General features: G+C 45.4%; 1 protein-coding gene and 1 pseudogene across 2 annotated transcripts in view; both read left to right on the plus strand.

Annotated features, from left to right (window-relative positions):
- COPS7B (COP9 signalosome subunit 7B) overlaps nucleotides 1-15,299 on the plus strand; it is a 29,661-nt gene that overhangs the window by 10,719 nt on the left and 3,643 nt on the right. For both annotated transcript variants that reach the window (XM_006171128.3, XM_006171129.3), the window contains one exon: nucleotides 2,736-2,841. In XM_006171128.3, coding sequence (XP_006171190.1) covers nucleotides 2,736-2,841 — 106 coding nt within the window. The remainder of the gene's footprint in view (nucleotides 1-2,735; nucleotides 2,842-15,299) is intronic.
- On the plus strand, nucleotides 10,714-11,215 carry LOC102499924 (6.8 kDa mitochondrial proteolipid-like; annotated as a pseudogene).

Genomic DNA, 15,299 nt, shown 5'->3' on the forward strand with positions numbered 1-15,299 from the left:
AGCAGGAATCGTTCAGGCCTCCTAGTGCCTTGGTTGTGAATAGTTTTGTCTTCATAGCTGGGGGCTTTTCCATAGTGTGAAATGCCCAGCGTTAGCAGATGGAGACTCTGGGTCCTTACTGGGTAGCACCAGTCCTGTGTATCCCCATTGCAGACTTCCAAGTTTGACCCAGCTTGGAAGGGTAGTGTTTATGAGTCTTTGGATAAAAGAACTGATGTTCAGAGATTGGGCTAAGGTTTGTAAAACACTGTGAGGAATATTGAAAACCAGGAATGAGTTATTCTAATTTGGAATACAGACTCACACATAGAATATTTGGTAACTCTCTTCTATTATATAAAAAGAATCAGGATATTTGCATATACTTTTTTTAATGCAACTTTATATTTACAACCTGTTACACAATCCGTAAGGATTTATTATGGTGTTATTTAAATGATTTGGGGCTTATAAAGCCAGATGGACTTAGCTGGAGAGGTTTGCTCAAGTTTTAGAGGAGGACCTGGATTAGTCAGAGGTGAGGTGAGGAGAGCGTGTTCCCGGGAAGGTACCTGGCATGTTGGAGGTTTTGAGCAGAGCAAGAAAGTGTCTTGCAAAGGGATGGGGAAGTTGATTTTCTCAAAACAAAACGAGACTCTGGCTTATCCCCAAAAGGAATATGCAAAGGTCTTCAAAATGTTCGTGGAAAGGACCAGCTTTGTAGCATGGTGGTAAGGCACTGCTCAAGAGAAGCTGAATCCCACATGACGACTGCAGTTCAATCCCCAACCCGGTCAGCCTGAAATGTACCAGGCATGTATGCAAGTGCCCTTGATCTGATTGACTAGAAGGGGACCACAGAGTGACTAGACCCTTTGGAGGGTACTCACCTCTCTCTCTCTATCTCTCACTCTCATGAACAAGCACACATGCTCTATCATGAAGGGGAAAATTATTTTTAAAAAGTTTATGGATGATGTAAGGATTACATTGCTCGACTCCCATGTAGTTCGAGTCCCGGACCCAGCAGCTTAAAACTCACATCTAGAATGTGTGCACATATGCCCAAAATCCTGAGAGGAGAATGGAGGAGAAGGGATTGCAGCATGGCCATCACCCATGGGGGGATGATTTCTCACTTTCGGTCTCTCTATCTCTGTCTCTGTCTCTCTGGTGAGCATACATACCCTACAGCAAAAATTTCTCTTTAAAAAGTTTATGGAAAATAGATGTTGCAGAAAAACTATGCATGGATTTTAGAGGTTTTTTTTTTTTTTTTTTTTTTTTTGTTTTTGTTACACAGGGTGTGCTTTTTTAGTTTTTGCTACAGGATGTGTGCACTCACCCGAGAGAGAGGGAAAGTGAGAAATCATTCCCTGGGGGATGGACATGCTGTAGTCCATTCTTCTCCATTCTCATCTTAGCGTTTTGGGCATGCATATACACATACCCAGTGTTTTTCCAAGGCACTGGGCCCTGGACTCAAACCATGGAGTCAACTTTGTGGGATCCAGCTACCTTAACCACTACACTACCTGCTGGCCCCCAGCAGAGATTTTTTTTTTTTAAATAAAGAATTTTTTTGAAGAAATACTTTATTTAATGCCATTTATTTTTAATTTGACCAGAGAGGAGCAGCATGAGAAAGAGAGAGAAGGGGAAAGCAAGAAAGCAAACCGCCAGGTTTGGGACTCAAACCACAGCCGGCCATGTGGGAGTTCAGTGCCCTCAACTGCCATGCCACCTGCGGCCCCCTCCCCCCCCAGCAGAGATTTTTAAAACCTGGTTTTAGGTGGTAGATTAAAAATAAAATTGCTATATAGAGAGGTGCCACAAACATGACTAAATGTTCATAACTGTTGGATCTTAGGTAGAGGATATACTCATGTACTATTTCTTTCTTTCTTATCTTCCTTCATTCCTGTCTCACATGCACTTTCCAGAGGTGGGAGAGGTGCCCCCAATGGGACATGGTCATGTTACAATTTGTTCTCCATCCTGTCAGGGTTTGGGGCATTTATGCTCTTGTGCCTGGATTGCTTTTCAGACTGCCGGGGCTGACATTTGAACCACAGTCAGCCAGCCATGTGGGATCTGGCTTCCTTGACTGCTAGGCAGTGGAACTGGCCCAAATTTGTATTCTAAAATACCATTTACCATAGGATACAAAGGGTTGAAGTTCTAATAAATTACCCCAAGACTGCCATGTTTGTCTCTGATATCTCTTGTTATGTATTGGGTCGTCAGAAAAGTCATAATGCATTTTTGCATAGAAAAATAACATCATGAATTTTTTTTTTTTTTTGAGAGGTTTTTGTTATAGGGTGCATGCGCTCGCCAGACAGACAGAGAGAGACATAGAGACAGAAAGCAAGAAATCACCCCCCAGAGGGGATGGTCATGCTGCAATCCCTTCTCCTCCATTCTCCTCTCGGGATCTTGGGCATGCACGCACACGCGCCTGGCGTGAGTTCTAAGCCACTGGGTCCGGGACACGAACCGCGGTCGACTATGTGGGAATCCAGCGACATAGCCATTACGCTAACTGCTGGTTCCCAACATCATGAATTTTTTGATGACCCAATATTTGAAGTGCTTGTCTTTGGAGGGATAGATGGGGCTAGAATCTTAGCAGAGGGGTTATTAAAGGAAGTCCCTATGGGGTTCTGGGGAGGACTATTGGGAGGGGGATTTCTGAGGCTGGACGAGACTTCCCAGGCCTTTCTGCAGCTCTGGGCTGGTTTCCTCCTTTGTAGGTGTGATGGCTGTGAAGCAGTTCTGCTGGGCATCGAGCAGCAAGTTCTAAGAGCCAACCAGTACAAAGAGAACCACAACCGAACTCAGCAGCAGGTAGAGGCAGAGGTAAGGAAGAAAGGGCACATTTGTTCCTCTCTCCAGAGTGTACCCGTTTATCCTTTGTGGTGTGTTGATTTTTTTTTTTTTTTTTGAGAGGTTTTTGCTATAGGGCACGTGCGCTCACCAGACAGTCAGAGAGAGACAGAGACAGAAAGTGAGAAATCACCCCTCGGGGGGATGGCCATGCCGCAGTCCCTTCTCCTCCATTCTCCTCTTGGGATCTTGGGCACTCACGCACATGCGCCCAGTGTGAGTTTAAGCCACAGGGTCTGGGACTCGAACCGTGGTCGACTACGTGGGAGTCCAGCGACATAACCATTACGCTAACTGCTGGTCCTGGTGTGTTGATGTTTTGAGAGTCCTGGTGTAGATGAAACAGGCAGTTCCCGCCAGGCATGGGGCTGGGTGCTGGGAGATGGGATGAGGAGACACTGGCCCTGCTCTTGTAGCTCTCTGTCTTCTTTCTGAACCTGGTCTGCAGGGGGTGGTGAGGCTTGGAGAGCAGAGAACATTGGAGCTTCATTATACATGTACTTTGCAGCTAAAGAAGAGCAAAAGAAGATGAGTTTGGGGGTGTATCATCTTCTTTTTCAAATTGCCATAGGTTATGTGCACTTGCCAGAGAGAGAGAGAGGTGAAGTAGAAAGCACTTGCCGTGGGGGATGGCCACACCACAGTCCCTTCTGCATCATTCTTCTCTCAGGATTTTGGGCATACATATACATGCTCTGGTGTGTATTTCAAGCCACCAGATCTGGGACTAGAACCACACAGTTGGCCATGTGGAATCCAGCCACTTTAATCACCATGCGTGGGGAACCCAGCCACTTTAATCACCATGCCACTGGCTGGCCCAAATCTTAAAAATGGATAGAAAGGAGCCAGCAGGTGATGTGGTTAAGGTTACTGGATCCCACATGACATACTCTGTGGTTCAAGTCCCAGACCTAGTGGCTTGAAAAGTGTGCTGGGTTTGTGTGCATGAGTGCCCACACTCCCAAGAGAAGGGACTTTGGCATGCCCACTCCCTCACTTTCCCTCTCTCTTGCCTCTCCTGGTGAGCACACATACCCTATGGCAAAAATCTAAAACAAAAAAGTGGATAAAAAGATGGTGGCTACCAAGTAGGGTGGAGGGGGAGGTGCAGTTGAGCAAGGGCACATGGGGCTTTCAGACCCAGGTAATGTTCTCCCTGGTCAGTTGTGTGGTAGGTGCATAGAGTTCATTTTATTCTTCTTTAAATGCTGTCTATTCATTAAAACCTTTTAAAATACACAGTATATTTCATACTAAGAAAAAGAAAGGTAAAAGAGCTGGTGGATTGTTGCAAGTGCAGATAAGAGGGTGTGGGGCCAGTAGGTCGCGTGGTGGTTAAGGTGCTGAACTTCCACATGGCTGACTGTAGTTTGAGTCTTGGACCTGGTGGCTTGCTATCTCACTTTCCCTCTCTCTCTGGTGAGTACATGTGCCCTATAACAAATTAAAAAATAATAATAATTAAAATGAAATAATTCTAAAAACAAAAAAGAGGGTGCAAGTGTGGTTTTAGTGACACCTGGTGTTCAGGACACCTTTAGCCTCTTGAATGGACGCAGGCTCCAGCCTTTGTGTTTTTGGCATTTGTTTGTGGGCCGAGCCTGACACATGGAAAAACCTGTGAAGCCATTTGAAGCCCTTATGATCAAAAGTAGTGATTTTTTTTTTTATTAGTATTGGAAGTCTTTTTTTGGGGGGTGGGGGTGGGGGGGTGTTGCCATAGGGTGTGTGCATTCACCTGAAAGACAAAGAGACAGAAAGTGAGAAATCACCAGGGGGGATGGCCACGAAGCAATCCCTTCTTCTCCACTCTCCTCCCAGGATCTTGGGCAAGCACGCACATGAACCCCGTGTGAGTTTAAGCTACCAGGTCTGGGACTCGAACTGCAGTTGACTATATGGGAGTCTTAGCAACATAGCCCTTCCTCCAACTGCTGGTCCCAGTATTGGAAGTCTTTTACTGCTGTGAGTGGAGCTTGCAGTGTTAACATTGGTATGTTATGAGTTTTCAATCAAGCATCCAAGAGTACCGCAGAGTAGAACCCAGAATTCCAATTAAGAAACATAAGAACGAGCAAGTGGTGTGGCGGTTAAAGGCGCTGGACTCCCACATGGCCGACTGCTATTCAAATCCAAGACCTGGTGGCTTGCTTCCTCTCTCTATCTCTTCCTCTCTCTCTCTTTCATGAGTACACATGCCCTATAGCAAATTAAATAATAATAAATAAAATTAAATAATTCCTTTGAAAAAAGGAATGAGTAGATAGGTCTTTTAGAGGGGGGCATGCAAAGTTTGGAGACTATGCTGTTACAGTTATTCCTTGAAAATAAGGTCTATGTCTCATTTGTCTTTGTAAGATCAGCTCCTTATCCCATGCCTAACCCATAGTAGGTCCTCAGATGCTGAATGTTTTTGGCATGCCATAGCAGCCCTCAGTGCACTGCTGAACTGGACATTTCATGAACGAGAGCTTATTTATCTTGAATACACACACCCCTGTATGCTAATGCATGTACTCTGTGGACATTCAATCCATGGTCCCTCACCCCCTTTTTTGTGGTGCACGCACTTGCCACACACACACACACACACACACACACAGCACCTTGATGAGGTGTGATTATGCCACAGTCCTTCTTCCTCCATTCCTTCTTATCAGGATTTCAGGCACAGATGCACATGTACTCAATGTGTTTTTCAAGCTGCTAGGGTCAGGAGTCAAACTGGTCAGCCATGTGGGATCTGGTTCCTTAACTGCTGTGCTTGAGGCCAGCTCCATGGTCTTTTTGAGATATGAGGCACGTGCATTCACCACGAAAAAGCGAGAAATTACTCCCGAGGGAGATGGCCATGCTACAGTCCCTTCTTCGTTCTCTTTTTACGATTTTGGGCTTGCACACACACGTGCCCGGTGTGAGTTTTAAGCTGCTGGGTCCAGGACTCAAACTACGTTTTGACTACATGGGAGCCCAGTGCCTTAACCACTATGCCACCTCCCTCCATGGTGCTTTTTTAAAGTTTTTGCCAGAAGGCATGTGCGCTTGCCAGAGAGAGAGAGAGGAGATGTGAAGGGAGGAAGGGAGAAAGCACCATCCTCAGGGAATGGTCATGCTACAAACCCTTCCCTACTTTTCTCTCCCTTTAGAGTTTGGGGCATATACACGCACGCAACTGCCATGTCTTTCAAGGTGCTGGATCCAGGACTTGAACTGTGCAGCCAACTGTGTGGGATCCATCTGCCTTAACTACCAAGCTACTGGCTGGCCCCATGGTCCATTTTCGATCTATATATATATACCAAGGAAGTATGAACTACATTTAATCTAACTTTAGCCAAAGGTGAAGGCAATTAGGAAAATCACCCTGCCGCTTATGCAGTCACCCTCTTGGTGGCGGCCTCCTCTCAGACCTGGGATCGAGGTCTGAGCAACATAGGAAGGGCTGAATACGATCCTTCCTGCTTATTTTCAGTAAGTCAGACTGGGGAAAGCGGGCTTTGTAGGTGACGTCATGGCAGCCAGGGTAAAATGATCACCTAACCCAGTGGGAGGCACTGGAGTATCCCCCGTGCAGTACTGCGCTGGTTGTGTGGGCTGGCACTGCGGTCACCAACAAAGACAAATGGCACTAGTTTTAGAATTTTGAACTGGTCAAGTTAATTTCTGTGACAAACAGCACAGACAGAAGAAAGACTGGTGTGCACAAAGCCACTGTAGACACCTGGCTAATGTTTGAGGTGTGTGCTGGACTTACAGACCGTGAAGATTCTGAATCGTGGGTATCTTTTTGTTTTTGTTTTTGAGAGGTTTTTGCTATAGTGTGCATGCGCTCACCAGAAAGACGGAGAGAGACAGACAGAAAGCGAGAAATCACCCCCGGGGGGATGGCCACGCTGCAATCCCTTCTCCCTCATTCTCCTCTCGGGATCGTGCACATGTGCCCTGCATGAGTTTAAGCCACTGTGTCCGGGACTCGACCTGCGGCCAACTGCGTGGGAATCCAGCAACATAGCCATTTATGCCAACTGCTGGTTCTAGTGGTTATCTTAAAAGGAGAAAGAGGGGACTGGCCCCATCACCGAGTGGTTAAGCGAGAGGATCATCCATGGCCAACTGCAGTTCGAATCACAGCCCTGGTGGCTTCAAAAACACTGCACGTCATGAGACTGACCCAAATCCCAGTGGTTTGGAGAAATGGGGGGAAGGGATTGCAGCGTGACCACACCCCATTGGGGAGTTCTCCCCCACCCTGCCCTCTGGCAGTTAAAAAAGAGAGTTAAGGGGTGCGCACCAGCATACATACATTTGTTTTCAGTGGCCTGTTGTTGAACTTGGCTGCCCCCTTCCTCCCCACCCCCGCAGAGCCTAATGCTGCCACTAGGTGGCAACAGTGATTTAAGTCAGAGTGAAATCTGAGAAAAGACTTAGGTTAACCATCACCAATTTAAGGATTGTCCACTTAATAATCTTTTAGAAAGTCTGGAAGAGACTAGTGTAGGAAGAGAGCTTGTCAGTTTCCCATTTAGTAAAAGCATGATCTCGCTAAGTGCAGGGTGTTGATTAGCCCCTGGCTGAGACATATGGGAGATACCAAATGTTTGTTGACCTAAAAAGAAAACATACCTACAAAAAAACAAAGGTAATTCTTTCTTTTAAAAAAATTGTTTAAGTTTGTTTTTTGTTTGTTTGTTTATTTTCATTTGACCAGAGAGAGAGAAAGAGAGAGAGAAAGTGAGAAAGCAGGTCTGGGACTTGAATCATGGTTGGCCCATGTGGGAATGCCCAGCACCTTAACCCCATGCCACCTGCTGGCCCCAAAACAAAGCTAATTCTGTCATTCTCTGCTTATGTTTATGCTTCTGTTACCTTTGGCCTAATTATGAGTTGGCGGTCTTTTTAACCATAGGGCACATGCACTCTCTGAACAGAGAAAGAGAGAGAAAGTGAGAAATCACCATCCATGAAGAAGGCCATGCCACGGTCCTTTCTCCTCTGATTTCCTTGGGATTTTGGACACACACACGCTACCTAGTCCAGGACTTGAACCATATTCTGCTTGTGGGATCCAGCAACTTAACTATCATGCCACCTGCTGGCCTGGTGATTTTTTTCTTTATTTGTCCTTAAATTAGATGGCCTGTTCTAAGAGGGAAAATTTTTTATTTTCTCCTCCAATTTTTTTTTTTTTTTTTTTGAGAGAAGTTTCTGCTATAGGGCGTGTACACTCGCCAGGAAGAGAGAGACAGAAAGTGAGAAATCACCCCCCAGGGGGGATGGCCATGCTGCAGTCTCTTCTCCTCCATTCTCCTCTCGGGATCTTGGGCATGCACGCACACGCGTCCAGCGTGAGTTTAAGCCACAGGGTCCGGGATTCGGACTGCGGTCGGCTACATGGGAGTTCAACGACATAGCCATTACGCTAACTGCTGGTCCCACCAAATCATTTTTTAAAAATAATTATTTAATTTAATTTATTTATTAATTTGACCAGAGAGGGACAGAGTGAGAGAGCGAGAGAGATGAAAAGTGAGAAAGCAAGCTGCCAGGTCCAGGACTTGAACCATGGTCAACCATGTGGGAGTCCAGCACCCTTAACCACTACACCACTTGCCAGCCCAAATCTCCTCCAAATCTTAAAATGGCAGTTTCTTTGGGTGAGTTGTAACTTCAAGAGTCTTTCTTTTTGAGACTAGAAGGTGGTGCATTGACAAAATGCCAGTGGTAAAATGCAGCGCTCTGTGAGGCAGTCCCACATGGCACTGTCCCCGTTGAAGTCTGGAGACCTCCACAAATGTGCTGAGAATGCATGTGTCTGTGTGGTGAGCATACACGCCTTATAGCAAAAACCTCTAAAAAAAATAAAAGAATATTTTTTTCTTGTTAGCCTCTTTGTAGAAATAAAATTAAAATCTTTGCATGCCTGGGAGATCGAGCAATAAACATTGTGATCTCTTTCATTATCTCTGAGCAAGCACACTGGAGAGAGGGGGTAATGGTTAATTGCACTATCATAAAGGACAAACCTTTTCATTTATATTTGGTTTTGGAATTTTTTTTTTTTAATTTGAGGGTTCTTTCTTTCTTTCTTTTCTTTTTAGAGAGGTTTTTGCTATAGGGCGTGTGCGCTCACCAGAGAGACAGAAAGCGAGAAATCACTCCCCAGGGGAGATGGCCACACTGCAGTCCCTTCTCCTCCATTCTCCTCTGGATCTTGGGCACGCATGCACACGCGCCTGGCGTGAGTTTAAGCTATCAAGTCTGGGACTCAAAACCGCAGTCAGCTATATAGGAGTCCAGTGAAATAGCCATTACGCCAACTGCTGGTCCCAAGGGTTTTTTTTCATTTTTGTTTTTGGGCACACACATTTTCCAGAGAGAGAAAAAGAGAAAATCACTCCTCAGAGGGAATGCCATCTGCAATCCCTTCTCTTCCAGTTTCCGCTCAAGATTGTGGGCACACATGTCCACGTACCCGGTGTGATTTTCATGCCACCAGGTCTAGGGTTCAAGCTGTGGTGGACCTGTGGGAGTCCAGTAGCATAACCTCCATGCCACCTGCTGGCCCCAGAATTTGTGTTTCTTTACATTTGAATATGTGTATGTCTGATTTCTGTGGGATGATCATGTTTAGCTATTGCTAAACTTAACAAAGTAGGCTAGTTCCAGTCAGATAATAAGGCGTAATTGGGCAAAGTGAGCTCTATTTTCCATTATGTGGAAAGTCCCCAGGAATCAAGTTGGTGACAGGTCTTGAGACTTGTTGGCCCTGATGGTGCACAGGATGTGCCCCTGGTCCTGGCTGAGGCTTCTCCATCACCTGGTTCCCCTGTTCTTATCCAACCGTGGGCTCCATTTCTCCTGTCTGCCTTTGCTTTGCCCACAACTGCAGGGAGTGTTTTTGCCTCGGAAAGCTCCTCTTTCCTTTGGCCCGAATCTGTCAGATCTCTGATAGAGGTAGGCTGCATTTTTGCCTGAAGGTGCAGTCCCACTTGAAAATACTTGAGACCCAGGTTGTGAAGAGTTTAACAAATTCTAGGTTTTATGGGAGTGTCTTGCAAGCCAGACCACTCAGGGAAGAAAATCAGAAAAAGCTGCACCAAGTTTAGGCCAAAGAAGACAAGTCTGTGTGGATGATACTTGCCTTTAATTGAAGGGTGGATCTGTGAAGGAAGTAGACTTCTCGAGAATGTCTTCAAGGCCACAGTAGGTTTAATGGCGGACTTGCCTAGACAGCCAGTTTGGGGTCCTGGAAGGAGCTCTTTGCACCACACTTGCCAGCTACTGGAAGAAGATCCCCTTCCAACTCTGAGTCTGTCATTGGTTCAGGAGTCTCCTTTGTGAGTTCTGTTTGTTTAAAATGCCAGTAGTAGGGCCAGCCTCTGGTGTGGTGGTTAAGTGGCTTAATCCTACATAGCCAACCATGTGTTTCGAATCCTGGACCCAGTGGCTTAAAAAACATGCTGAGCCTGAGCATATGTCCAAAATCTTGAAAGGAGAAAAGAAGGAGAAGGGACCATTGGAATCCTCACCTCAAGGAGATGAGACTAGGCTGTTCGTGAGATGTGGGAGACAGCTAGGTCCCCACTGCCTAACCTCAACCAACACTGCAACCTTTCTAAAAGGAGAGCTACAGAGGACGGGGGCGGGGATGGCCCAACAGAGGGCACCCCAAGTCAGATCTGGGTGGGGGGAACCATATGAGGGTGATTTTTCACTTCTCTCTCCCCTTCCATGAGCATGCACACCCTCTAGCAAAAGAGAGATAGAAAAAGGAAAGAAAAGGAGAAAGACTCACTGGCCTTCTCAAGGTGTTCACAGACTGAGCGCCGGTCCTGCAGCCAGATGCTTCAAAGCATTACTAAAAATGTTTGGATCCCCTGAAGCCCTATTATACCCAAGTTCACCAGGAGATTTGGGTAGGAATAGGGTTGATGAGCCTCGTCGTTTATAAAATCAGGAGTGTTGGCAAAAGAAGTAGAGCTTTGAAAGGTTCAAGCCCCTCGTCCGGTCATGGTCATCACTTAACAGCTTTCCTGGCTTGCACACAAGAGGAGATGTCTGTCTACCTGTAAATTAAAGCAGACTGGTGGGGACTGGAACATCGTGTACACTTGTCTATGCGCCTTTCACCCTGGGGCATGAATAAACGTGTCTGCGAGATGCATTCCTAAATGAAAAAGAAAATGAAAGAAAGAAAAAGCGATAAAGCTTACTCAACAAGGCATCTCTGTCAAAAAATCCAGTGTGAGAAACACAGCAATCTCCAGCCCAAGCTGAGGCTTTATGGGTGATAAAGGGCTTCACGTCTTAGGGTTAAGAGACAGTTGCCTGAGGCTGGCAGGTGGTATGGTGGTTAAGAGCTCTGGACTCCCAGGTGACCAATTGCAGTTCGAGTCCTGGACCTGGTGGCTTGCTTTCTCATTTTCCCTCTGTCTCTCTCTCTCTCTGTCCCTCTGAATGAATGGAATTAAATAATTCTTTAAAAAAAGGAAAAGAGATAGTTGCCCAAGACATCTTTTTTTTTTTTTTTTAATTAAGAATTTTTGGGACCAGCAGATGGTGTAATGGCTATGTTGCTGGATTCCCACGTAGGCAACTGCAGTTTGAGTCCCAGACCCAGCAGTTTAAAACTCATGCTGAGCGGGACCAGCAGTTAGTGTAACAGCTATGTCGCTGAACTCCCATGTAGTTGACTGCGGTTCGAGTCCCGGACCCGGTGGCTTAAACTCACGCCGGGTGTGTGTGTGTGTGCGTGCCAAGATCCCAAGAGGAGAATGGAGGAGAAGGGGTTGCGGCATAACCATCCCCCTAGGGGATGATTTCTCATTTTCTGTCTCTCTGTCTTTCCAGCAAGCACATGTGCCCTATAGCAAACAAATCTCTCCAAAACAAAACATAACAAAAAACTCATGCTGGGTGTGTGTGCATGTGTGCCCAAGATCCCGAGGGAAGTTGGAAGAAAGGGGATTGTAGTGTGGCCATCCTCCCTGGGGGTGATTTCTTGCTTTCTGTCTGTCTGTCTCTGGCAAGCACATGCGGCTCTATAGCATAAATCTAGGGCACGTGTGCTTGCCAGAGACAGGGACTGAGAAATTAACCCCCCCGGAGGGGGATAGCCACATCACAGTCCCTTCTCCTCCATTCTTTGGAAACTTGGGCATGCATGCGCGTGAGCCCAGTGTGAGTTTAAAGCTGCTGGGTCTAGAACTCAAACTGCAGTTGATCACGTGAGAGTCCAGCACCTTAACCACTACTCCACCTGTTGGCCCCAGGACGACAACTTTTCCTCTCTGGAGTGTTAATGTTTTGCCTCACAGTGTCGATGACCATAGAGGACTTAGATTTGTCATTAGTTTTTGGAAGAGTAGTGAGACACACCTGAAACACGAAGAAGACACAGTGTGTGTGAGGCCCGGGGAGTTGGAGCAGTGCTGCAGGCGCATGCAGGCTGGGGCCAGGCAGGTCGTGTGGGAGAGGTGCTCGGCCAGAGGGCTGGCTATGGGGAGTATGCTGGGCTGGAATCCGGTTGTCTGAAGGGTAAAGAAATGACTGTGTCCGAGGGTGGGGCAGGGGATGCGAGTAGCTGCACAGGCATGTAGGGTGTGTGGAGCGGGGAAGAAGGTACTCGCTGTGGAGTGGTGTTTCAGAAGTAGAGAGAGGACAAGCCTCGTTTCTCTCCCTTGCATGCCGGGGTCACTGAGCACCCCCGGGTAGCAGCTGATGGAGAGAATAGTCTTTCCTGGAGAAAACTTGAGAAAGTAAAGAGGCACATGAATGAAAGCAGAGGGTGTCTATGTTCTGTCTTCTTATTTGCTGTCAAGTTTTGATGGGATCCTGAATCAAAGGCTTTTAAATAGAATTGAGTCACCAGGAGATGGGGAGGCTATTTTTCCTTGGTGGGGATTGGTGGTATAGACAGGAAGTAGAGGTTAAAGAAGTCCTTCCTGTGAATGGAGACAGAAACTGGAGTGAGAATCCATGAGTTCCTGTAAAGGATGTTGACCTTGGAAGTATTGAACTTGAAAGGACCAAGAGTGGACACAGCGAAAGAGAACAACAGCAAAGCCTTGGGGCCATTTGGGCTGGCTGGTTGTTGAAAGGCCAACAGGAAGCGTGGCCTCAGTGAATGTGGTGGACCTGCCTCAGCATTGTGTTTGGCTGGCAGGCCAGGGACAGAGCTGTGCAGGGCTAGCCCAGCCCACCTGAGGCCACTGGGAGGAGAGAGGTGCCAGTGCTTCATTTCTGATAGGCTTGACCTCGTGCTACAGGAAGATGGTGTAAGGGTTTGAAAATACAGCCCTTTCGGGGTGGTGAAAAGCTTTTTCCTTACTCATGTGGAGGTTATGAGCCTTCACACCGTCAGTAAATCTAAGCTATAGTGGTGCCAGCAGGTGGCATAGTGGTTAAGGTACTGAACTCTTATGGCCAGCTGGGGTTTGAGTCCTGGACCCAGTAGCTTGACACTCATCCTGGTTGCATGTGCATGTGTGGCCAGAATCTTGAGAGAATAATGGAGGAGGAGGGACTGCGGTGTGGCCATCCCACTGTAATTTCTCACTTTCTCTCTCTGTCTCTCCAGTGAGCGTATATGCTCTATAGCAAAAATTTCTTCAGGTGATATAATGGTTATGTTGCTGGACTTTCATGTAGTCATCTGTGGTTTGAGTCCTGGACCTGGCAACTTAAAACTCATGCTGGAAGACATGGTCAACCACAGTATGAGTCCTGGATCCTGTGTCTTGCTTTCTCACTTTTCCTTTCTGTTTCTCTCTCTGATCAAATTAAAGAAAAATAATGATAATAAAAATTAAGTAAAATAGGGACCAGCAGTTAGTGTAATGGCTCTGTTGCTGGACTCCCATGTAGTCGATTGAGTCCTGTGCCCTGTGGCTTAAACTCACCGAGTGCGTGTGTGTGCGTGCCCAAGATCCTGAAAGGAGAATGGAGAAGGGATTGCGGCGTGGCCATCCCCTGGGGGTGATTTCTCCCTTTCTGTCTCTCTGTCTCTCTCTTTCTGGTGAGTTCACGTGCCCTATAGCAAAAACCTCTCCAAAATAAATAAGCAAATTTAAAAAATAATTTCTAAAAAAGAAAAAGAAAGAAAATGCCAGGCATGTGTGTGTTTGTGCCCAAGATCCAGATAGGAGAATAGAGGAGAAGGGATTACGGAGTGGCTGTCTCCGGTGGGAGATGATTTCTCTTTTGCTGTCTCTCTGGTGAGCACACATGACCTATAGCAAAAATTTCTCACTTAAAAAAAAATAAATAAATAAAAATAAAAACACTTAAAAAAAAAAAAAGCCATTGGGGTTGCTGGAAAAGTCATGATGCATTTTTGCTTAGAAAAATACTTTTTTTATGGGTCATGACTTTTCCAATGACCCAATATTTTAAGTGAAAAAACAAAATAGAAAGCTGTAGTATAAGCAGGTGGTTCAATAAAAATTATTACACAGATAACTTGAAATAAGTTTAAGTGATTTTTAACAGCCAAGGTGAAATTAAGGGAACTATATATTTTCAATTAAAAAATTTTTTTAAGTCTTTTCTACACACTGCCGTCTCTTCTCTTTTATTCTCATTTTGGAATTTTGGGCATATACACGTGCCCAGCATAATTTTCAAGTCACCAGGTCATGGCACTCACGTGGGAGTCCAGTATCTTAACCACCATGCCACCTTCCGGCCCTTCCTGTTTTTAAGTTTTAATAAGGCTATTTTGATAAATGGGAAAGGTAGTCATTTGCTCAAAAATATACCATTTTTGGAAGCATGAGCTTTGTAGTGAGAACTTAACTTGCTATTAATGTCTGGATTAATTAAAATTTTGACAGCTTTTTTTTCTTTTAAGAATTATTTAATTTAATTTAATTTAATTTAATTTAATTTATTTAAATTTGACCAGAGAATGTTCCGACAGGGTCGGCAGATGACATTTAAAAAAAAATTGAACTCTAAATTGTAAGTTGATTCTTTGCTAATAAGTCGGGTTGAAATTTTGATAGTAAAGTGGCACTTGAAAACCAACTCTTTTTTAATATATATATATATATGATCAGTTATTTAATTAGGTTCTTGGCCAAAAATTCTAGAACACCAATTTGTGAGGATAGACTCCATTTGTAAGGGCAAACACGGATCGCAGGGAGCCCTGGAGCTGAGGAACAGCTTCAATTTTTGGTAAAATTTGTGAGTCCACAGCTTTCTGGTCAACCTTGTGCTACTCTGAAATATCGTATTTCTCCTCTGTGTCGAAGATCTCACCTTCCTGGTGTCAGGGCTTCCGTAGTTTCTTTTTCTTGAAGTAATCATCGGTAAGGTGCTTTGGAATTTTTACTTTGCTAATGTCAATTTTTTTTGAGAGGTTTTTTATTTTTTTAATTTTTTAATTTTTTTGCTATAGGGCATGTGCGCTCGCCAGACAGACA

Source organism: Tupaia chinensis, unplaced genomic scaffold, assembly GCF_000334495.1.
Source record: "Tupaia chinensis unplaced genomic scaffold, TupChi_1.0 Scaffold149383_1, whole genome shotgun sequence".
Classification (NCBI taxonomy): Eukaryota; Metazoa; Chordata; class Mammalia; order Scandentia; family Tupaiidae; genus Tupaia; species Tupaia belangeri.